Source organism: Triturus cristatus, chromosome 10 (assembly GCF_964204655.1).
Source record: "Triturus cristatus chromosome 10, aTriCri1.1, whole genome shotgun sequence".
NCBI classification, from domain to species: Eukaryota; Metazoa; Chordata; class Amphibia; order Caudata; family Salamandridae; genus Triturus; species Triturus cristatus.
The window spans coordinates 539192302-539215793 of NC_140593.1; the positions used below are offsets into that span (position 1 = coordinate 539192302).

At 46.7% G+C, this 23492-nt stretch overlaps 1 protein-coding gene across 1 annotated transcript in view; it reads left to right on the plus strand.

Moving 5' to 3' along the window:
* RHEB (Ras homolog, mTORC1 binding) overlaps positions 1 to 23492 on the plus strand; it is a 194050-nt gene that overhangs the window by 62718 nt on the left and 107840 nt on the right. The window contains exon 3 of the mRNA XM_085632019.1: positions 3303 to 3370. Within this exon, the coding sequence (XP_085488145.1) occupies positions 3303 to 3370 (68 nt within the window). The remainder of the gene's footprint in view (positions 1 to 3302; positions 3371 to 23492) is intronic.

Here is a 23492-nt window from a genome sequence, read left to right on the forward strand (position 1 = left end):
AGCACATTCAGATCCCTTCAAGGTCCGAATTGATCCTTTTAGATTCCATTATAGTCCAAGGCTCCATTTTCCCAGTGATATCCACTCTAAAATATTCAACCCCTTGCAGTGCTCTGGCAGAGAAGAACATAAAGTTCCACCACAATACATATGATAGAAACTGTATAAAAAAATTACATCGACTTGTGGTGATTGCCGCTGAAGGATTAATGCCTCAAACCCCGATTTCCCAGCTGCCCCCACCCTCCTCACTGTCCAAGCCTGGATGTTCTAGATCTGTCTGAATTTGGACCTCCTCAATAGCGAGCTTGTGCTCAGTAAAAGTACTGAAGAACAAATTCCTGAATGTCTCTAAGCAATGAACCTTTAACAGCTTCCTTCCCGGATTGTTACCTGGTAGCGTATCTATAGAATTCCATGTTGAATTCAGTTTCTGTTTCAAAAGTTGCATTGCAAAGATGGCACAGGCCACTGGGTATTTATTATTTTTGTTCTTCATTGTCTAGACTCTAGACATTCAAATACCAATTTATCCGTAGTACAATATAAAATGTATGTATAAATAAAAACTCACCATTTAGTCAATTGTATAATAATAAGAAAAATACACCATAACAACCCTTTTATCATAATAAACAAGTGATTGATAATCATAACATCTGCAATGGGATATACAGCTTCTAAATACTTGAATTCTTCTCTAAAATGTATACAATATGCATAGGAGTCTATGATTCTGATGATAAAAATATAATCCTTTCTTCTACATCAAAGCTAGCAATTCATAAATAGTTTCCCGCAAAAATAAAATGCACTACTCTTTTACAATTAACAAGAGCACAGTTTTTGCATTTTTGCTAAAACCCATCATAAACAACAATTATGCATCTCCTTTCGATGTTTTCTTGCACTTGGAGATTCTGTGTGTTACCATACCCCCATAATTCTGCTCCATATAGGGCAGCGGCTACCACTTTCCATTGGTAAATTTGCACAATTGTGCTGAATGATTGGTTACTCAGTTCTTGTTTTGTTTAAATCGAAGTTTGACTCTTGTAGTTTGTAATAGACTAGTGAGGGCCTTAACAATCTGCGCTTTCCACTTCATCTGGTCTTCGAAGTGTATGGCAAATAATCATAATATGATATGCACTCCAGTACACCTTGGAACTTAGGCTTCCTCCTTAATCGATTGCATATCAGAAGCGCCCAATGAGAGGCTGCTCACTTTAATCAATTTTTTTGCAAATTGTTGTGCGCCTTACTAATGGATCTTCAAATACTTGTGGTACAATGCCCTTTAGCTCCAGCTCTTGCTGCTCTGCCATACCTTACAGTTGTTATAAAATATATAACACATCCACGAGGAAACCGACATAATGCTGATTTGCTGTATGTAGTAGTAGATATAGATATCATCTCTAGTTGATTTATTTACTGATCCTAAATGAGTCACCACACTAGCCGGGAAGTCTGCAGCACTAAAGTAAATGAGGGTAACTACTGGATGCTTTATCAGTGGGAGCCTCCTTCACCTTCAAGCAGCACCGGTATCACCTTCTGCCCAGCTCAAGCAGATGCCACTGCACTCACAACCTCCTTCCACCTCAGTCACCACCACAGGCCAGATGTCATCCTCCTGTTAATTGCTCAACTAATTGGAGCACACAACACCAGTAGCAGTAGTAGGTGAAAGGGTCCAGGCTGCGGTACATGTGCCGCTGTGCTAGCCAGGGCACAAGCGCTACTGGATGGGGGTTGGGGTGAGAGGGTGCCCTCACACAACCCTGTGATTTCCGCTAGGAGGTCCAAGCAGCAGGGTGGTTCAAACCACTCGGACAGGAGGTGCTCTGTACTTGATGGTTGAGCACTGGTTTCATATTCTGCCTTTTTTTTAGATCATTGTTCGTGTTCTAGCTTTGAAGCTCCTGACAATCAAAACTGCTGTTCATGCCAAGTGTCCCCCTCAACCTCCAGTGCCTGTGATTGGTTCCAGCTGGGATTAGACTTATGGCTGCAGCTGGCGGTTGCAGTCCGACTGCGGTGGACCCTGTGTTTGTGGCCAAGCTGTTCAGCACTGCCTCTCTACTGGCTCTGCCCCACGTGCAGCATCTCGTCCCTTGTACAGCGTTTCAGAATCCATGATTTCGATGATGGAATTGGAGCTCCATCTTGATCGTTCCAAGGGAGCTTGACTTGAGATCAATCATACAAGTATAGTTGGACTAACATCTAGATTGAGGCAACGTCCTGCTTGCCCCTTACCCTACTCTCATTTTACACCCTTGCTTCTCAGCCCCTAAAGAGTGCTCGTCATGCTAGCTACATCGCTACAGTCATCAGCACTATCTAAAGAGCCCCAGCAGTTATGGTCCTGCGATTTGAAGTGGCTTTACTCTAAGGCAGTAGTCTTCAAACCTTTTGATGCTATAGCCCCCCCCCCCCCATGATTATTTAACCCGGCTCCCCAGAATGAAAACCTATTTTTTAAATTTTATTTTTATAAAATTGGCAATGTTTAAACATTGCAGTTTTGTTCAATTATCCCTTTAAAAAATGCAATCGAATATATGATTGTTAACATACTCTTCTAGTCAGCCAGTTGTAAAAGTATGCACAGTGTGAATCTTTACACGACCAGTTTGAGGCCCTCCCACATTGACACCTACGCTCAGCCAGGATGTGAATGACAAAATATGATAGTAATCGCCCATTTCAGAGTGATTGACTGCTGCTTTGTTTTTTTCACTAAAACAAAGCTTGGTTTCCTGAATTTTATGCTTTTTTTGGCCAGCGCACCTTTTGGTATCAGAAAAGCACTACCCCCGCCCCTCTCCATGGAGGGCTCTTCACAGAGTTGGAAGACCTCTTTATTCTAACGGCATAGCACCTACTTCGAGCCACAAACAAGTGGACAAACTTAGAAGAAAATGCCTGAAATAGGTGGAGGGAGGGCCTCAATTTAATCTGCTAACATTGGAGAACTGCAGTTACAGGTAAGTAACTAATTTCTTATATGTCTGATGCTGGGGGCCCTAGGACAAAAAGGTCTAACCTTGTAGGAAGGAAGTGTTCACACAGCTCCTCCCAGTGTGCATTGACATACCTGTTCCCATTTATCTGGAGTTTGATGCGTCATGCATTGTGTTGCAATCTTCAGCAATAATACTTTTATACCTTTTTATTTGTAAGTACTTTGGTTTTTTTCCTCATTGTATTGTCTCCATTTTTGAATGAAACTGTTGGCTGTATTTTTGGTTATTTAGGTAAATATTTTTATTAACTCTTTTCTCATTTTTCAGCATTTACTAAATTGATCTCAGTTAATGGTCAAGATTACCATCTTCAACTGGTAGACACTGCTGGACAAGTAAGATGTTTTGTTAACTTGTGAAGAGTTGTGCATATTATATAGTGTGTGTATATGTATGTGCATATATATATATAATATGTATATATGTATTATAGCTGCAAGCAAGTTGTATATTATTTTCCGATGGAGCTCCCTCAATCTCGTTTGAGATTGGACGAAAGGCAAATGACTCTGGAGCTGAAACTGCTTATCTAGTTTATTGGTTAAGGCATAAGAAATTAATATTTAAACAGTGAAGAGAGACAGTTGACTCAAACACACCTTAAAAAAACTAAATGTGTTTAATGCTCTAGGTTGCTTATTTCATAATGTGTTTTGTTTTTAACAAAAACAATTTAAACATGATAATTCTGATTACATAATTAGAACGAGATGATTGTATACTAGTTTCTTACTAATAACTACCTCTGAAGCTACCACTTTGTTACAATTCTTAGCATACAGATAGAAAACAGACATTACTCCACCATATTATTCTTTAACAAAGGCAGTTTGGCATCATTTTGATGACATTTAAAACTGAGGATGGGTTTACATGAATTTGTTTAAATAATATTATCCACCTCTGACTTTACAACTTTGTTGCAATACCAGCATAGAGCTAGAAATCAGACCTCCATACATAATACGCAGTCTCAATTGTCCATGATTTGTTGCCTCGTATTATGATCTTAAAAATACATTTTCTTTTAGTGTTTGTTATATTCCTCTTTAAACATCACTGCCTTTAAAATTCAAATTTGCTAGGGAAGATTTGGTTTACAATAAATCAAAGTATAGTGCAACTCTGACCATGTTATGTGTGTGCAATTTGAAAAGGTCCAAGTTACTACATAGTTAATTACGGCTATAGTTGCCTGTTAGTAATAAAATACGATCACCTATCATCCAGTAAGGCCGTCAACTTAAGGCTGTAGTGGCCACAGTATTCAGAGGGTTCCACTCGATTGATGTACTTTCAGCACAGAAATAAGTCTTTTAAGGTTGATTCAGAAATAGTTTCACAGTTTAACACAGCCACACCTTATATACCTTAAAAGGAAGTCAAATGATGAAGATTGTAATATCCATTCAATCTTTTTATAAATGATGTGCTAATTAGAGACACATTTACCCAAAGTTAATTTAAAAACACTTCCTAAGAGTAGCTAGCGATTACAAAATGGTATCTGAAAAGCTTGTTGGTCATTATTAATGGTATTTACAGGTGAACATTTAATTCTTCTTCTACATTAATTCCCCTGACATCCTGCTCCTATTGCTTCTATTCTATATCTGGACTCCATTCTACGGAGGGCCAGTCTTTTAACACCTCCCCCCTTGTGGATACAGTCCATACCAAAATATTTTTCTGACTTCCAATCACTGTTGTGTGATTCACTCAAGTGTCTTGATGTGCTATAACTAATGTCTCGATTTGTTACGGCTCTCATATGTTCAAGTTTGCTTTTCTTTACAGGCAATGTCGTGCTTACCATACTCTGTTTCACGCATGAATATAGTCCCACATAAACAAAAAAATCAGTTTTGCATTATGCAGTTATCTAATTTTGCATTTCTGTCACATCTTAGCCAGTTCTTATTCTTTAATCTAAGCGGTGAATAAAAAATTTAAAAAACGTACTATAGAGTTAAGGAATGGGACTTATTAGGCAACAATAAGTGCTGCAATTAAATCCATGGAAGAGCGTTTGTGTGCCTTTGAAAAAGATCGTATTATGCATAAGCAGAGAACATTCCACAGGGATAACAAGCATTTGCAATTCAATAGGTCTCGCATTCACACGAGTCTGAGCCACCGGCACTGCAAACGACAATGCCTTTTATTTATGCTTTGGATTTTAAAACATAAATAAAAGGCATTGCCATCCACAATACCAACAGCTCAAACTCTCCCAAATGCCAGACCTATTGCATTGCAATAAAGGGTCTTCTCGACCGCTTCTTAGATTGTAAATATCAGAGAAAGAAACTGGCCAGCGAGGTCTTCAAAGTATCGATAAATAGTGCAGTAAAGAAAAACTGCAAGTGTTGTAAATTATACAGACACAAAGTGTGAAGTGAGAGTTACATATGATCCGAGCTATAAACATTAGCAAAGCGCTCCAACACTTTTTGCTCTGTGATTACACTGTCGCAGGCGGAAGAGCGGGGGGGGGGGGCAGTATTTCCTGCCTGCTCCGTGATTTGAGTGTGCAGTGTGGCATTGCGTAATGTCATTGCTATCTTTGGCCTAATAAAAAAACACTCCTGCTTTAGTAGGGCCCTGGCTTCACCTCCTGGTGAAGGGTGGGCTGTGCTTTATGAAGGGAGGGAGGGATGGTCTCGGCTGCAGCTCCGGCCTCATACAATGCCCCTGCTATTACTAGTGAGAGAGAGGTGCTGGGGTGGTGGTATTGGTGGTGGTGGTATTAGTGGTGATATTGGTGGTGCCATTGGTCGTATTGGTGGTGGTCGTATTGGTGGAGGTTGTGGTATTGGTGGTGGCGGTATTGGTGGTGGCGGTGGTACTGGATTGGTAGTGTTAATGGCGGTGATGGTATTAGTGGCATTGGTGGTGGCGGTGGTATTGGTGGTGGTGATGGTACTGGTGGTGATGGTACTGGTGGTGATGGTGGTGGTTGTGGTATTGGTGGTGGTTGTGGTATTGGTGGTGGTTATGGTATTAGTGGTGGTATTGGCTTTGGTATTGGTGGTGGTGGAGGTATTGGGGGTGGTGGAGGTAGTGGTATTAGTGGTAGTATTGGCAGTGGTATTGGTGGTACTGGTAATGGTATTGGTGGTGGTATTGGCGTTGGTATTGGTGGTGGTGGTGTTGGTATTGGTGGTGGTGGTGTTGGTGATATCGGTGGTGGTGGTGGTGGCATTGGTGGTGGTATTGGTGATGGTATTGGTAATGGCAGTGGTATTGGTGATGTTGGTATTGGTGGTATCGATGGTGGTGGTGATGTTAATAAAGCAGGCTTTTGAAAACAACCAGTCAGGTGGCTTTAGTACAGATGACATGTAACACAGATGTGCTGTTGTCAGCATCAGCCCATTAGCACAAGATTATGTGCACCCTGGAATTCACATGACCTAATTCGCTAATCATTTCTAAATCCATTTTACTTGGGTTGAGCTGAGCATAGTTTTACATCATCACATTCTGCCCTCAGTAGTTAATGTCCTGCTGGCATCCAGCTGAAGGGAATTGCCTTGCCCACTGTTACTCCCAGCTGTCTACCCTGAAACACACAAGGGAAGACCATAGCTGCCTCGTGACAAACAGTTTCACTTCCCATTCCCTGCTTTCGAACAATCCGCACTGTACCTTGATTTGCCCAGAATCCGAGAACGTTGAGCTGACGCCTAGACTCGAACCTGGTTTACCAGTTCCAAAGTTGGCAGCTCTGGCCGTTATGCCACACTCTCTCATAGTCACAGGCTGCATTTTATACATATTAATACTTACTTATCCCAAGACAAACATGGCTAAAACAAGGCTAAACAGCTTGTTGAATACAAACTAATTCTAAACTATATCAATATGTTGTGCTGGGTACCTAAAGTATATTTGCACTACAATGTTGTGACAGTGCTGTGCAGTTGAAGCATCAACAGAAAAAAGGTGTGTGCTGTGTGTACAAAACAATGAAATGCTTTTAAAACAACAAAGGAATTTTGTGTGGCCTTTGAGGCAAACAAGGGATGTTATTTAACGCTCTTCCTTGCTTTGCTACCCTTTCCACACTGCCCCGTTGGTGCACAGACAGGGTTCTGGCAGGTACTTACATTGGACGGTGCGAAAGCCACAGTCTGGCTGCTTCTTGAAGCGTTCTCCAAGTTTCAGGGCTCACTCCTTGCTGTTGAAGATGGGGTTAGTTGCACCACTGAGCAAACAACTGGGACCCACTGTCATTGCTGATCATCTGTTGCCACGAAAGAAGTGGGAGTGGGTGGTAGAGTTGTTCAAGAAAACTTTCGCTTCTCAGGAGACGCAGCATCTGTTGGGAGAGTGATGGACATGTGCGTTTAGGACCCCAAACGGTATACAAACTAATTTGTGGAACTACTAGTTAACTTTGCGTTAGCTGGGCGCCTCTGTTTGCAATTCAATTAAACAAGGATGGAAAAATGCGTATGTAAGACGACTTAAAAAAATGCCAATTTTATAGTAAGAGCTGCTTAACAATTGTACGCAGAGAATAAAGATGACATTTTCCAATAGTCCATGACCATAACCGCACCTTGCAAGAAGAAATGAAAACCGACCGGGCAAACAACGCATGGAAAAAGTGTTGCCACGCATGAAAAGAGATGCTGACGAAGGAAGCGTCCATTCAGAGTTCCAGCATACTCTTAACAAAACGGACAAGCCGAAGGAAATGCCGAACCGAAATTAATTTTCTTCTCTGAATTGTCATCTGTGGACTTTTCAAACTATGCTGCGCGCGTGTGAATCTGACTTCGTGTTCATTGTGGCCTGTACAAAACAAGACATGCCCGGTGGAGTGTGGCGCGCGCGCTTGGCGGGGGAGCGCATTCCAGGCGGGGGAGCGGACCCTTTGAAGTATATGATGCCGAGGGCGCCAGTGGGCTGAAGCGCTTCCCCAAAACAGATTGCATGGCGGCACGATGCACGTGATTGTGCGCGTGCTCGCCATGCAATCCACTTTTGGGAGCCCCTTACTAGAGTCTCGCGTAGCGATTGCTACGCAATAGCTAGGCGAGACCTAAAAATGGGTTTGGGACTTCTGTCCATTCCCTGGGTAAATCACATACTGTGGTGGTGGCAGCATACTGAGTTTTTGTGACTCTTTAGTATGCACAGATCTTTTACCTTGTGCCTGGGGAGTGTGATATATTGACCTCCTTTGTGTAAAGGTACATTTTAAAGGGCTGGTGCTGACATTCCATGCTAGTTTATGTATGGTGAATGTGTAGCATATGTAAGATAGTAGGATTCGGTCTGTGGTGAGAGTCTTAATACTAGCACCAGTGGAATCCATTTTGTGTGGCCTCTTGATTAGTATGGCCCAATGTGGAGGGTGGATTCAGCTTCCCTAGACAGTGGACGTGTATTTCTTGCATTCCTGTGGCTGTGGACCCAGACACTGAAGTGAAGGTAGATAGAGACCCTTTAAAATTCTTTGAGGACTTGTTACTAAAAGGCCTCTGGGTTGGTCGTCTTGAACGCTTTGATTTGATACAGTAGGGATGAGAATTGTGTGCTGTTTCTTTTGCTCAGGTTGAGTAAGTTCTAGGTGGAGCCTATAATTTTGGGTTCCTTATTACTGCTTCAGAAAGACTGAAAAACGCATAGATCTCACTCTTAGTAATAACTCATTGTGTCCTTATTTTAAAGCTTGGAGTCAGCATTGTTACCACCTTCTGTGAGAGCGTTCACCATTTGCAAAGGCGGTGTCTGAGAAGAGCCAGAATATTACATTTGATAGAGCACCAACTGACATCGGTTCTGAACACCTTAGAAAGCGGATCCACATCTCCTATCTAGAAAAAGGAGTATACAAGTGGGAACCAAACCACCCCACTTGTTTCCAGCTCTAAGTTCTTGACCAAGGAAGGGCGGTCTTTTCAGAGTACTGAAAGGATTGCTATGTGACCAGGGCTGGTGACTCTTTCATGACCAGTCTTTCCGAGGTAAAGGGCCATCACCTAAAGTCTCACCTTAAATCTGGAAGAACTGAGGCTTTCATAGAAGTCTGAGAGAAGGAACAAGAGTGCATGGTGCTGCATGAGGAGAGACTGTCCAGGAGGAGAAGCCCTGCATTTTCTACCTAGGAACAACCAGAGGAAGCAGACTACCAAAAAGGTGCGAAGCCTGAAGCACCTAGTGTTGTGCAGAGGGTCTACTTGAGCAATTCATACTGTGAACTGTGCCAAGTTTTGAAGTTCTAAAGAACAAGTTACTTACCTTCGGTAACGATGTATCTGTGAGAAACATTAGTTAGTTAGATTCCTCACCTTAGAATATCCCCAGGCGTCAGACTGGATCCGGAAGAGTTTTGTAGCAATACCCCTTGCGCGTCGCTAGGCGTCGTCTGCGGCTCCGCGTCCGTCGTTGGCGTTGTGCGCCGGAATGACGTCGTCGGAGTACTTAGACGCCGCCCTCGCGCGCTGACGTCAGTTCTTGTACATAGCTTTCCGCGCCAGGAACGCAGAGCCATGCAAGAGACCGACACTGGTGCCAAAAAGTCTAGGGCCCTGAAAAGGATAGCCTTAACCCTAGATGTCAGTTCGCAGAACGGGGAGGATGGGTGGGTCGGTGAGGAATCTAACTAACTAATGTTTTGTACAGATACATCGTTACCGAAGGTAAGTAACTTGTTCATCTGAAAGAAACACGTTAGTTAGATTCCTCACCTTAGAATAGATACCCCAGCAATACCAACCCCGGTGGTGGGTCTGCGAACCAAGATCACACCAGAAAGTCCTGGAGGACAGAACGGCCAAAGAAGCCATCCCTCCGGACTTGGCTGTCTAGGCAATAGTGCCGGGCAAACGTGTGCAGCGAAGCCCACGTCGCCGCCTGACAGATGTCCTGCAAAGGGACTCCCCGTCCCAAAGCAGAAGTAGCCGCTGTGGCCCGAGTAGAATGGGCTCACAGCCCAACAGGAGGGTCCTTTTTTGCCGAGGAATAACAGGTTTTTATATACAAAACGACCCACCGGGAGATGGTCCATTTGTGCACAGCTTTCCCCTTCTTAGCACCCACGTAGCCAACGAAAAGCTGGTCGTCCACCCGGAACTGTTTCGTGCGGTCCAAATAAAAGGAGAGCGCACGTTTTGGGTCCAGACGGTGGAGCCGCTCTTCCTCTTTGGAAGGATGCGGAGGCGGAAAGAAGGTGGGCAAGGTGACAGATTGCCCAAGATGAAAGGGGTTCACCACTTTCGGTAGAAAGGAAGGACGAGGCCGAAGGACAACCTTGTCCGGATGAACAGAGAGAAAAGGAGGCTTGGACGATAGAGCCTGGAGCTCACTCACCCGTCTAGCCGAGGTGATGGCTACCAGGAAAGCAGTCTTAAGAGTCAGAAGACGAAGAGGACAATTGTGAAGAGGCTCAAAGGGAGCGCACATCAGAAATGTGAGGACAAAATTCAAATTCATTACGAAAGGGACAGGAGGGAACGTGTGAGTAATGCCTTTAAGAAAGCGTGACACTACAGGGGACTTGAAAAGAGAGGGCTGATCAGGAAGCCGTAAGAAGGCAGAGATGGCAGCAAGATAACCTTTCAAGGTGCCCAAGGCAGAGCCCTGCTGGGCCAAAGAAAGAAGAAAGAGGAGAACCTCAGAAAGAGGGGCGGAAAGGGGATCCACAGCCATTGCTGTGCACCATGCCACAAATTTGTTCCACCGGCAGGCGTATACCGTCTTTGTGGAGGGACGCCTGGCTGCCAGAATGATATCGCAGACTTCAGGAGGCAAGTCCAATGGCATCAACTGCTGCCGCTCAATCTCCACGCATGGAGGTGGAGGCTGGACAGGTTCGGGTGGAGGACCGTCCCCTGCTGCTGCGACAGAAGATCCTCCCGAAGGGGCAGACGTATCGGAGGATCGGTCAACATACTGAGTAGCTCAGAATACCATTACCTTCGTGCCCAATCCGGAGCCACCAAGATGACTTGGGCCCGGTCGCGCCTGATCTTCTTCAGCACTCTGGGCAGAAGTGGTATAGGCGGAAAGGCGTACAACAGACCGCAACTCCACTCGTGACGAAAAGCGTCGCCGAGCGAGTGCCGCCTTTGAAATTCCAACGGGCAGAACTGCTGACATTGCGCGTTCTCGTCGGTGGCGAATAGATCTAACCATGCTCTCCCCACTGCTGAAAGAGACCTTGCGCCACCTCGGAGTTCAGACGCCATTCGTGATCCATCATGCACCGGCGGCTGAGTTTGTCTGCTCTGGCGTTCAGAGAGCCCGCCAGATGTTGAACCACCAGGGTGATGCCCTGGTGTTCCAGCCATGTCCAGAGGCGCCAAGCCTCCTGACAAAGGGTCCACGACCCCACCCCGCCCTGTTTGTTGCAATACCACATGGCGGTGGTGTTGTCCGTGAACACCTGCACGACACTTTCCTGGACAGAGGGAAGGAAGGCTTTCAGTGCAAGTCTGATCGCTCTCAGCTCCAACAAGTTGATGTGGAGGCGAGACTCCGCCGGAGACCAGAGGCCTCTGATCTCCGCCTCTACCATATGGCCACCCCATCCCAGGAGGGACGCATCCGTCACTACGACATGCTCCGGTTGGGGAAGGGAGAGGCTCTTGCCCTTGACCCAATCGCGGTCCATGAGCCACCACTGCAACTGCCGTGCAGTGCCCTCCGAGATCAAGACATGGTCGGACAGGTTGCCGTGATGCTGGGCCCACTGAAACTTCAGGTCCCACTGCAGAGCCCGCATGCGCTGCCTGGCGTGATGCACTAGTAGGATGCAGTAGGCCATAAGCCCCAGAAGCCGCAACACTAGCCTGACCGAAACCCAGGATAGAGGCCGAAAGATGGGAATCAGGGCCTGAATATCCCGGACCCGCTGTTCCAGCGGAAAGACCCGGAACTGCGCCGAATCGAGAACCGCTCCGATGAAGAGGAGCTTCTGAGAGGGGCTCAGGTGTGACTTCGGCACGTTGATGGAAAATCCCAGCAAATGCAGGAGATCCGCCGTAGTCTGGAGGTGGGAGACGACTGTCTGGGGCGAGCCCGCCTTCAACAACCAGTCGTCGAGATAGGGGAAGACTGGAACCCCTGATCTGCGCAGATGAGCTGCGACCACCGCCATCACTTTCGGGAACACCCGAGGGGCACTGGTAAGGCCGAAGGGGAGCACGGTGAACTGAAAGTGCTCCTGACCCACGTGAACCGCAGGTAACGCCGGTGGGCCGGCAGGATGGGGATGTGGAAATATGCGTCCTGCAAGTCCAACGCTACCATCCAGTCTCCAGGGTCGAGGGCAGCTAGAACCTGAGCCAAAGTCAACATTTTGAACCGTTCCTTCCGGAGGAAGGCATTGACGTTCCGGAGGTCCAAGATAGGGCGTCGGCCCCCTTTGCCCTCCTTGGGAACCAGAAAGTAGTGGGAATAACAACCACGACCTACTTCTGGGCTCGGAACACGCTCGACGGCCTCTTTGGCCAAGAGGGCCGAAACTTCCTCTCGCAGAAGATTCAAATGATCCTCCGAGATACGGTGGTGCTGAGGTGGCATGGCTGGAGGGGTCGTCTCGAAGGGGAGGGAGTAGCCCCTTCGGACGATTTGCAGCACCCACCTGTCCGAAGTGATGGTACGCCAGTGGAGCAGGTGATGGCGAACCCGGCCCCCCACTGGCGAGGAATGGGCCTGAAAGCTCTGACTAGGAAGGCTTTGAGGCGGATGCTGCCAGGGTGGATGTGGACTGACCGCGTTGTCCTCCAGTACCGCCTCGGCAGAAACCACGTCCGCGACCGCGTGCAGGCTGGTTCTGCGGCCGGTGGCTAGGCGGACGTGAGGAGGTGCCCCTTCCTTTGCCACGAAAGGAGTGAAAAGCTGAAGTTTGTGGCCTCGGGCCGAGAGGCCCAAGGACTTGGACGTAGCCCGGGAGTCCTTGAAGCGAGCCAGCGCACTGTCCGCTTTCTCACCAAAAAGGCGAGCGCCATCAAAAGGCATGTCCATGAGAGAGCTCTGGATATCCCTGGAAAAGGACGTGGACCGCAGCCAGGCGTGACGTCGAAGCGCCACCGTGGTAGAAATCTCCCTACCCAGCGAGTCCGTAGTGTCGAGTCCACATCGGATGGCATGGCGCGCTGCATCTCTCCCATCGGCCAGAGCCGAGGAAAGCCGTGCCCGGGCCTCCTCCGGGCACCGGGGCAGCACGTCCTCCACCGTATCCCACAGAGAGTGGGAATAACGGTCCAAGAGACAGGCGGTGTTCAAAGACCGCAGTCCCAAACTGAGCGAGGAGAACAGCTTTTTACCGAACTGTTCCAGTCTCTTGGAATCCCGGTCCGGTGGAGCGGACGGGAAGGAGGATTGGGAGGTAGAGGCCTGGATAACCAGACTCTCGGGGGTGGGGTGTTGGGACAGAAAACTGGGGTCGCCCGGAGCAGGGCGGTGGCGCCTGGAAACGTTCCTATCCACAGGAGGGACTGTGGAGGGCTTGGACCAGGTGCCCTGCAGAACGTCAATGAGGGCCTCCTTGAATTGCAGCAGAGGCTCAGTGGAGCATGCGGCAGACTGAAGCACCTCAGTGAGGATGTTAGTCCTCACAGCCACGGCAGGCAGCTCAAGCCCAAGGGCCGCAGCCGCCTTGCGCAGCACCACAGAAAAAGCTGCACCCTCCTCCGAAGCCACAGTCGGAGGAGAGATGAATCCAGTGTCCGGTGAGGTATCCAAACCACTGGCATCCCCCAGTTCATCTGCCCAGTCCTGTGCAAGTTGGCCCTGAAGGGCCAAAGGGTCCACGGACCCCTCCCAGTCGCCCCCGTCATCCGATTCCTGGTAAACAGGAGGAATGATCGGAGCCGGTTGATAGACATAATGTGTCTCTAGCGGCGTCGGATGCGGCGTCGGGACCGGACAGGGGCTGAACCGGGGATCGGTGTCGACGCTGGCGGAGGAGGCGTGACGGGGGCCCAGGCTCGGGCCCCTCGGGGACCTGCGGCGTCGGGGCCGGAGCCTGCAACGGCGCCGGGGCCGGAGCCGCCGGCGTGCAAGGTCGCCCAGTCGAGTCCGCGGGGCCCGAAGGCGCGCCAGCGGGCGTCGACGGCGGGGCCAGGCTCCTCATGGCCGAGAGGAAGGCACTGACCTCCGCCGGCGTCGCGTCAGTCCCTGGGACCGGCGGGTATGGGGACGTGCGCGCGCCTGCGGCACGGGGGTGGAACGACCCTGACCCTCGGCCGAGTCGCGCGAGGGGAGTCCGAAGAGCGGTGTCGCCTCTTGGACTTCTTGGGGCGCTTCGACTTACCCGAGACTTCAAGCCAGACGAGCGACTATGTCGAGTGCGGCTCCGCGACCGATCCTTGGACCTCCTCCTGGACCGAGATCGAGAGGGGCGCGGAGCCGAGTGGCGAAGCTCGAGAAGCTTGCGGGACCGCTCCCGCCTAGCTTTCGAGGTCAGGGCCATTCAATCGGAGCACGACTCCGCGTCGTGGTCGAGGCCCAAGCAGTACAGGCACCGGCGGTGATGATCGGTCACCGACATCAGTTGGTGACAGTCGTCGCAGGCCTTGAAACCAGGCATCCTACCGGCACCAGAGTCGAGAAAGTGACCAAAAAGAGTCAAAAAAGTTAGTCAAAAATTGACTAAAGGGGTAGCTCTCCCGGATCGGCGCTTACTGGCGCGGAAAAAAGAAGAACTGACGTCAGCGCGCGAGGGTGGCGTCTAAGTACTCCGTCATTCCGGCGCACGACGCCAACGACGGATGCGGAGCCGCAGACGACGCCTAGCGACGCGCAAGGGGTATTGCTACAAAAATCTTCCGGATCCAGTCTGACGCCTGGAGATATTCTAAGGTGAGGAATCTAACTAACGTGTTTCTTTCAGATCATTTTTATTCAGCACCCTTCTATTTCCCCAAGAGAGTGGTGCCACTGCTGCTGACATCTGAGTCAGAGAATCCTTGTAGCTGCCAATGCTGAAGCCCTGATCAGCCCGAAGGCAACAACTGCCAACGATGTCCACCAGCTGAGAACTATCCTCGAGGCCTCAATGACCCTTTCCAATCGCCTGTGTGCTACTACTGAAGAAGAGTCACTATGAGAGTATGCCACGCTGATTCCGTCCAGTGGCCACATTTTGAGCAAGTTGGAGGCCCCCAAATTTCTAGAGCTACTACCATAGGAGCAGGAATGCAGAACTCGCCCACACCACCTGAACTGCACCAATGTATTTATTTGTAATATTTATATAGTGTGAGCTTCGTCACAATTGAAGCCGAGCGCTTTATATACACCTGGAAAAGGCAACATGTAACACAATGATATGAAGGATGCAGCGGAAGATAAGGGAAACTGATTGGTTCTGTAAATGCATTTTGAAGAGATGGAGTTTAGGTTTTTGTGAAAGAGTAGGCAATTTAGGAATAGTCCAGTATAATCATTGATGGAGTTTCACAGCCTGGGCATGAGCCAGGAGAAAGGCTGTTTGGATATTTTACTTTTTTGAGTGCTGGAATTTTCACGATTAGTCCGATTTTCATTCGGGTTTTTCAGCAGCTTCCTGTGAGATGAAGTGATCCTTTATGTGGGTGGGTTGGGGGGGTGGGGGCTTAGGCATTATATGATACTTAGAGCTAAGCTGTGATCAGATTTTCTGGCTTTCCTAATTAGGCGATCAGCTGCATGTAGTACAGATATTGGAGGCACCAGAGAATATTTAAGAAAACCTGCCAAAATTGCATTTCCTCCATCTAAATGACGCTAGACCTGGACTTGTACTGTTCGTCTGGAGTCTGAATGGGGAATGTATGGTTTAGTGCCCAACGTTGATCGGGTTGAAGTAAGGAGGATGTAGTCAAGTGTGGCAATGTTATCTATTCGGTTGAAATGTTGGTATATGAGAAAGCCCAAAGGTTTAATGTGCAATACCAGAATGGGGAAGAACCCTAGATGGTGTAGCAATTCTAGCTGCCAGTGAATTAGGGTGGAGAACAGATTCAGTTTTAACCACCCTCATTCTCTTTGTGTGGTCTTCTTGCGAACTTCCCTCACTGCGCCAGAATGTTTATTATCAGAAAAAGTCAAAGACCACCTAAGATCATGACGGTATCTGTAAGGAAATAAGTTCTACCTATGAAAACCCCTGGTTACTTCTCTTTTGGACCGCTGTCTTTTTTGTGTGCTGTAGTGTGGGATCCCCTAATGGAATATTACAGTAATGCCCTTGGTTAACAAAACCAAAAAGCAAACTTTTGAGCTGTAACCTCTAACTTTGTTAAATTTTGTTTTACCGTAACTTCAGAAATGCATATGACGAACAGCTCAGAGTGGCTGCTTCGTCCATAAATCGCCAGGCCCAAAATCCAATTGTGAGGTAATTTTGGTTAATTTCCTAACATACTTTGTAATTGACCATTTTCCTTAGCCAGCCCTTCTGTGAGATTTGTCTTTGCAGCGGAGTACCTTGTGGTAGATCAAAGGTCCAGGAAGCCATATGCCAGGGGCAGTATGCATCTCCTGCTGGAGAATGGGGTCGGGTAGGAATGTCCATAGGCATGGGGTCTTGAAGAACTTTTGAGTCCTTCCCTTTTGACACCTACTCCTAGCTAGGATAAATGTCAAAACATGGTTGTGATGGCCCATTACAGAGTAGCTTACTGCCGCTATTTTTTTCCATCTTAAAACAAAGCACTATTATCGCTATAATACTTCTTTTGACCAGAGCCTGATATTCCTCCAAACCCCCCCCCCCCCCCACACACACACACACACACACACACTCCCTGAAACACTTGAGGCCCCTGCCCCCTAGTTTGAAGTCTTTCTGTAGGGAGAAGTGGGTGCCCTGGTAGGGTAGGTAGCCACAGCCAGCAAACTTGTGAGGTTTTTTGTAGTTCGGCCCAGAGGTAGCAGACCTCTAGTGTTGTGGGATCAGAAGTGGGTGCTAGATAACCAGTATAAACAAAGAATATCCATGATTAAAGGCTGTATGCCTTACTTACGTCTGATGAATATCTTTTTACCACTTCTTCCCTCTCCCTTGTCTTAATTCTTACTTAACCTTCGAGGTGTTACAGCTCCAACAGGTTCCACACTAAGCAATGTTTTCTCCTGAGTGGGAAAATGTTAAACCACTTCCCTGAATTTTGGTACAACCCACCACTCCAAGGAGAGTAGGATGGGAAAGAAAGACTAAGACAAGGAAGAGTAGGACTGGGTAATGAAGAGAACTGGTAAGTAATCATAGTATTACCACTTTCTTTCTCTTCCCAGTGCTTACCCTTCGTTGAGATAGCAAGTCTCTGAGAAAACCAAAGTTTAAATTGATGTTATAGTTCAGAATTGCATTAATATGTTACTTTACATTAAATAAAACCTTAGAAATTCAGTGAAAAAAACAAGCTTGGGTTAAAGGGACATCATGGTTAGGTGAAAATGTCAGTTAAAACACTATTTTAAACAAAACCACTGAAATTCACCATTTATAGTTATTTCAGGTAACTATAGCTTGTGCCCTCGCCATGCACTGCTAAATACATCAGACGTTGCTTCACATATGTCATCTTCTATGACATCATTTAAAACATCACGGCAACATCTGAAAATACATAATTGATGACACCATATGGCAGGGGCACAAGTTAGTTACTTATGGGCACACGTTACTGTTACTTGAGATGATTATAAATGGTGAATTTGAGTTGTTTAATTTGTTTAAAATAAGTTTTAACTGACATTTTCACCTAATGATAACCTATCTGTCTCTATCTCTACTGACAATAGCCAGTAGGTTGTTTTAGTTAGGACCAACATTTCCCATAAACGAACAATTTTTTGCTTTGCTACTAATTTTTGCGCCATTTGACGAATCTTCGCGAAAGTTTCATAAGCAGTTTGCGACTCAATTTAGGTGCTGTGTGGAAGGTTTTGGGGTGATACGTCAAGTGGGCCTGCGAAAAAAGGTGGGCCCCAAAATAATTTTTCTCCATGCAATGTCTATGGGGATTTTGTAGTTTTTGAAAACTACTACAGCTCAAACCACTGAACTGAATTTTACCAAATTTGGCAGAAAGCTAGCTCTTCATCCAGAAAGAATGATTTTTGTAGGATTAAAACCAATTATCTAGTGATGAATCTGGGATATTAGTATACTATAATCTGCTCTGTGTCTACATGTTTCGGCTTTTCTTTGCGCCCCTCTGGGTTTATCGGCCTTCCCTAAGACTAAGATCCCTCGCCTTGACCTATCCACAGCCTGTTATTCGGAAAGTATAAAGTGCGTGGATTTGTGTTGGTGTGGTGACCCTATTTGTCACTCCTCCGTTTCATACTTCAGGATTTCCCTAGTTCATACTTTTTATTCTCTGGAACCGGGATAGGAGTGGGAGCATCTCCCTGTAGTCAGTCGTCAAGGGACTGATTCCATTTCTAGTTGCAGCTCACTGCCCCCCATAGTATGCACTCACTTGATACTCTCCTGATAGCAGGGCATCGATAGTTATAAGTGAGGGATCTTAGTCCTGAAGAAGGCCGATTGACCCAGAGGGGCGCAAATACAGGCCAAGACATGTCAACAGAGAGCAGATGTTAGTATGATGGGGTTCTGATATCCACAATTTATCACTAGATAATTGGTATTAATCCTACCAGTGGGCCCAAGAATAAAGAGAAATCGGAGATGTAATTGAGGTTGTTTGTGTGCATGGTGGATTCCCCTTAAATGTTTTTGTCTTTTCCTTTACCTCCTATGCTCCATCCCAGGTGTTAGTCTGCACAAGAATGCTGTAGCATGCCCTGCGATGAAGCCTGCCACTACTAGTAGGCGAGGGCATTAAAAAAAAAAAAGACAACGTATTTTCCTTCAGAGGATGCAACCCCCTTTTTCCTGCTGTCGTGTGTTACGATTTATCTCTAATCACATATAGATTCCCTTTATGTAGCCAATATAAAAGTAGTGCAGGCATAACTCTTAAGACTTGATGTTCATCTTCTATCTCTTATCTCATCCTGTTTTCTCCTTAACATCTATTGCTCTCTTCCTTTCTTCTGTTAGATCCAAAAATGTCTTCTCAACCTCAGTTAAAGAACAGATCAACTTTCTATGAGCATAAGCCGTGTCCAGTTTCGAATTCGGTCTAAGGAAATGGTTAACTGTATCCATTGTCTTAGCATGAGGATGATGATTCATATACTTGAACAAAGGAACTTCAGAACGTACCAAATCATAATTAGAGTAAGAAAAGTGGAAATATCCCTGTCCATAAAACGGACTCAACAGAAAGCTACATGTTGCACCATACGTAAGAGGAATATGGTGGTAGGTAATTTCCCATGCAGCTGATGCAGGTAACTGCGTACAGACATAAGTCCTTTGCATCCACAGTGTCAACGTATTCATTAAACCAATTTAAAATAGGCATTTGAAGAATAATCTCCCCTAGATGAATCTACTTGCAAAGCTTTGTAATCTAGTGCATGCAACTCATATCTGTAGGACTGAGGGTCTTGGGGGTACAGATAGACTTTTGATCAGCAACTGTGGAAAATGTAGATGAAGATAATTCTAAGAGGAGAACAATGAGTACTGCAACAACATCCCTACTGATCTATATCCTCATCAGTTTGTATTATTAGTTTCCATTACTTCTCTAGAATCAGACCATTGAATAGAAATGGGTCTTCTCTGTTTGTTTCAATTTGTGCAAATGGTAAAGCAATGTTCAACCAGTGTGCAAAGAATTTATTTACAAAGGCTTCAAGAGTCTTACCTAGCCCTACTCCGTCTTTTTCTAAATTACATCCTTTTGCTCCCTCTGCTACCCCTGGCCTCTGTAATCTTCTTAATTTTTTTAACAATATTCCTTTTTATAATTTTGAAGAAAATGATTATAGCAACAGTATTTAAAATAATTTCGTTCAATGAGAGTGCAAGTTTAAACTTCAGATTGCAGCTCAAGTTCACTGAGGTTCAGCTGGGATCTCACTCTGGTTCCCCAATTCACAGATTTCCATTTCACAAACATTATCAGCAAAATGTTTATTCAAGGGATGAGTACCTCCGACATAGCACTCTAGCTCTTTTAAATCTCCTGAGTACAGGTTTATTACCTTCACTGTCACTCAGGCCAGCATCCTCCGCGACAGTACTCCATTCTCGTTCTATAGGCAGTCATGATCCGTCTCTTTCATGCCTTCTCGTCCAGCAGTACTCAGTCTTTACTCTGCATGCCACAACACTAGGCCCTTCAGAGGCTGAGGCTGGCTCAGGTAGGGGTTCAGGCTAAGACTCCTCAACTGTCAGTTCCCCAAGACCCCCCCTCAGGCTGAGAATGTGCTGACACAGGCTCTTGCTGAGACTCCGCACCCTCTTCTTGCTGACTCTCAGTTGTGAGTTGCACTTCAGGAAAATATACTGTCACATAGCCAAGAGGACACTCCAGTCTGATTGTGGGCTGCATGATCCAGGTGGGAAGACCCCTAAACTTAACAGCACTATTTGTCACTAGGATGACCGGGTGCGGTCCACACCATGTAGTCTCCAGGCACGTTTTCCGAATGTGTTTCTTCAACAAGACTCAGTTGCCAGGATTGAGGTCATGGCACTGCTTCAGATGAGAAGAGGCGGCAACAGCTTCAACTTGGGACACGTAATGGACCCCATCAGCTAGTCCCTTGCAGTTTTCAAGAACCATGTCATCTGTAATGTCCACAAGCGCCTTTGCGGGCACTGCAGGCAGTCTCATTGCTCTTCCAATCATCGTCTTGTGTGGAAATATTCCTGTTTGTCTTTCAGGAACACTACTGTAAGGATGGGCATGGGAACACTACTGTAAGGATGGGCATGGATGGGCGGACACAGGAGATTGATGTAGAGCGTGTTTTATTTTTCTGTATGCTCTTTTAGTGTAATACGCCAGTCTGTGACGACCGGATAATGCCTCTTGTCCCTTTAGGTGAATGGACTTTCAGCTGCAAGGTCCGGATAATCCTCCTGATCACGTCTCCTTTGGGCCAGCGAAGTCTGTCTCTCCTATCGCGTCCTCGTTTCCCCGGGGTCGTCCCTTCCCTATGGTTCTGCGGTTCGTCATGGGGAGAAAAGAGATATGGAGACCGTAAGGTTTTTTAATTGTTACGAGTGAAGGGAATAGGAGGGAGGGACCACCGTTGCACAATCACACAGCTAGTGAGTGTAGTGTGAAGGGGATTCGAGACCCATGCAGGATGATGGAAGCTGCTTAAGGAACAGACTTCCTTCCCACCCACCCCGTGACACGGTCCCGTACCTTTTGTAGCCACGCTCCTCCGGGAGTGTGGCTGGGCGCAGCACCGTCTCGGAGGCCTTCTGGCTCCCTGTTCGGTACCACCTTCACAGGGTTAAGCAACGGCAGGCGTCCGTTCTTCGGTTCCTCCGGCACCTCGTTTCTCCAATTGCTTCTTTCTCTTCCGGCTTCCTTCTCGTTGGTTTCCCGGGCTCCCTCTAATGGCCAGCTGCAGTATACGTGATCGTGACGTTGCGGGTCTCCCAGCCCTCCGCTCCGGTTAAAGGGGCCGCTCTCTGTAACAGTCTCATGTGGGATGCTGCCGTACTTGCTGCAGTCTTAAGGCTGTGGAAACAGAAAGGGACTTGCTGGGTGAGAGACATCTCCCTCACCTTTCTGTTGTCTCTGAGGGTCCCAAGTGGAGGTAAAACTGTGACAACTACGAAGACTCATCAGCATAAGAGATAAAGCGTCTGGCCACTTTAGAGATGCTTATGAACACACTTTGGCCATTTTCGCTTTCAACGTTCCATTCACCTGCTCCACGATGCCAGAAACCTGTGACCGATAACTGCAATTTAATCTCTGTTCCACTTGTAACGCTGCAAACAACATTTTCAGGACCTTGTTATTGAAATGAGTCCCTCTGTCTGACTCAGGAAACCAAACGTAGGTATCCACTCCCTCAGCAATAACTTTGCTACTGTGAGACTGTCCTTTCTCCTGGTCAGTTAGACCTCCATCCAACGCGAGAAGATGCACACAATCACTAGGATATATCTCAGTCCGTTGCACACAGGCATTTCTATTAAAATCCATCTGCATTCTGTTGAATGGCCCTCCGGATCTTCCTATTTGACTCAGTGCCCCTGGAGTTATTACCTACATTTATCTGTTGACATGCAATACATCCATGGCATGATTCTTCGGTCACCAATCTAAATCATGGTTAAACCAATGTTGTCTAAACCACCTTACCATGACATTCCTCCCAATATGTGCCGGTTCTTGGAAATGTCTTGCCACTGGGGCTAACTCGCTGTCTGGCAACACTAGTCTGTTATATACAGAAATGCGTAGATCATCCTCTCTCTTCACACATCCTGCTCTGATCGAACCATTCTGTTCTGCCTCTGAGACGTCCTCCTGCATTCTCTTCAAATCCTCCCAAGTATCAGTTGTTGACAACAAAAGGTTATAGTTGGTCTCCCCTTCAGTTTCATTCATTTATTCACTATTGAATGTTCGTGACCCATGAGCACAGTATCCTGCAATTTCATCAGCATAGAGGTGGCCCACTGTCACATAATAATCACTGCAGGAGCAGGACACATCACAACAGCAATTTGGGTAGGCAGCTGTAGTGCTTCAGGTAATCTCATGACGCATTCTCCGTTGAGGGTGGGGGGGAGGCAGATGTCATAAAACCTCTTTCTGACCATAACTGTCCAAACACATGAACGATACCAAAGCCATGCGGTCTGTGAATATAGTCTCTGTCAGCTGTTCAGAGACACAGTAAGCTCTAGTAAGAGCTATCAGTTCAGCCACTTGTGCAGAGAACATCACCTGAAGCCAGGAGGATTAGACTACCCCATGAGACTGTACAAACTGCATACTGTCTCTTAAACATGACCCATCCACAAGCAGTATGTAATCAGATTCTACTAGTGGCTCATCTCGTATATCTGGTCTCGGCTTGGTTCATAGTTCAGTGCCATGGAGAAAAGCATGCTCAACTTCCCCCTCATCATTTTTTTTCTCCGGGAGAGGCATTAACGTGGCAGGATTCTAAGTAGCGCATCTCTTGAGTCACATTTTCTGCAGCCAGTATGATCTGTTCGTATTTTGTTAAGCAACTGTTGGTTAAGTGCTTTGTGCAAGTATGTGTCAACCAAACCTCAACCGAATGTGGCACAGTTAAGGGATGTCTCATCACAATATTTTCACTCCGTTCTATGCTGACACCAACTGCTGCCATGGCCTTAAGGCACCCTGGCAGTCCTGCGGCTACAGGATCAAGAGTACCAGAAAAGCAAGCCATAGGTCGTCTCACATTTCTGTGCATTTTTGTAAGCACTGAGAGAGCGCAACTCTCCCTTTCACTGCAGAAGAGTAAAAACATTATTGTATTTAGGTGTTCCCAGTGCCGGGGCATAAAAGACTTTCATCGCTAAGAAGGCAATCAAGCAGTTCCTACCCCATGGTATCAGATCGGACACATCCTTGT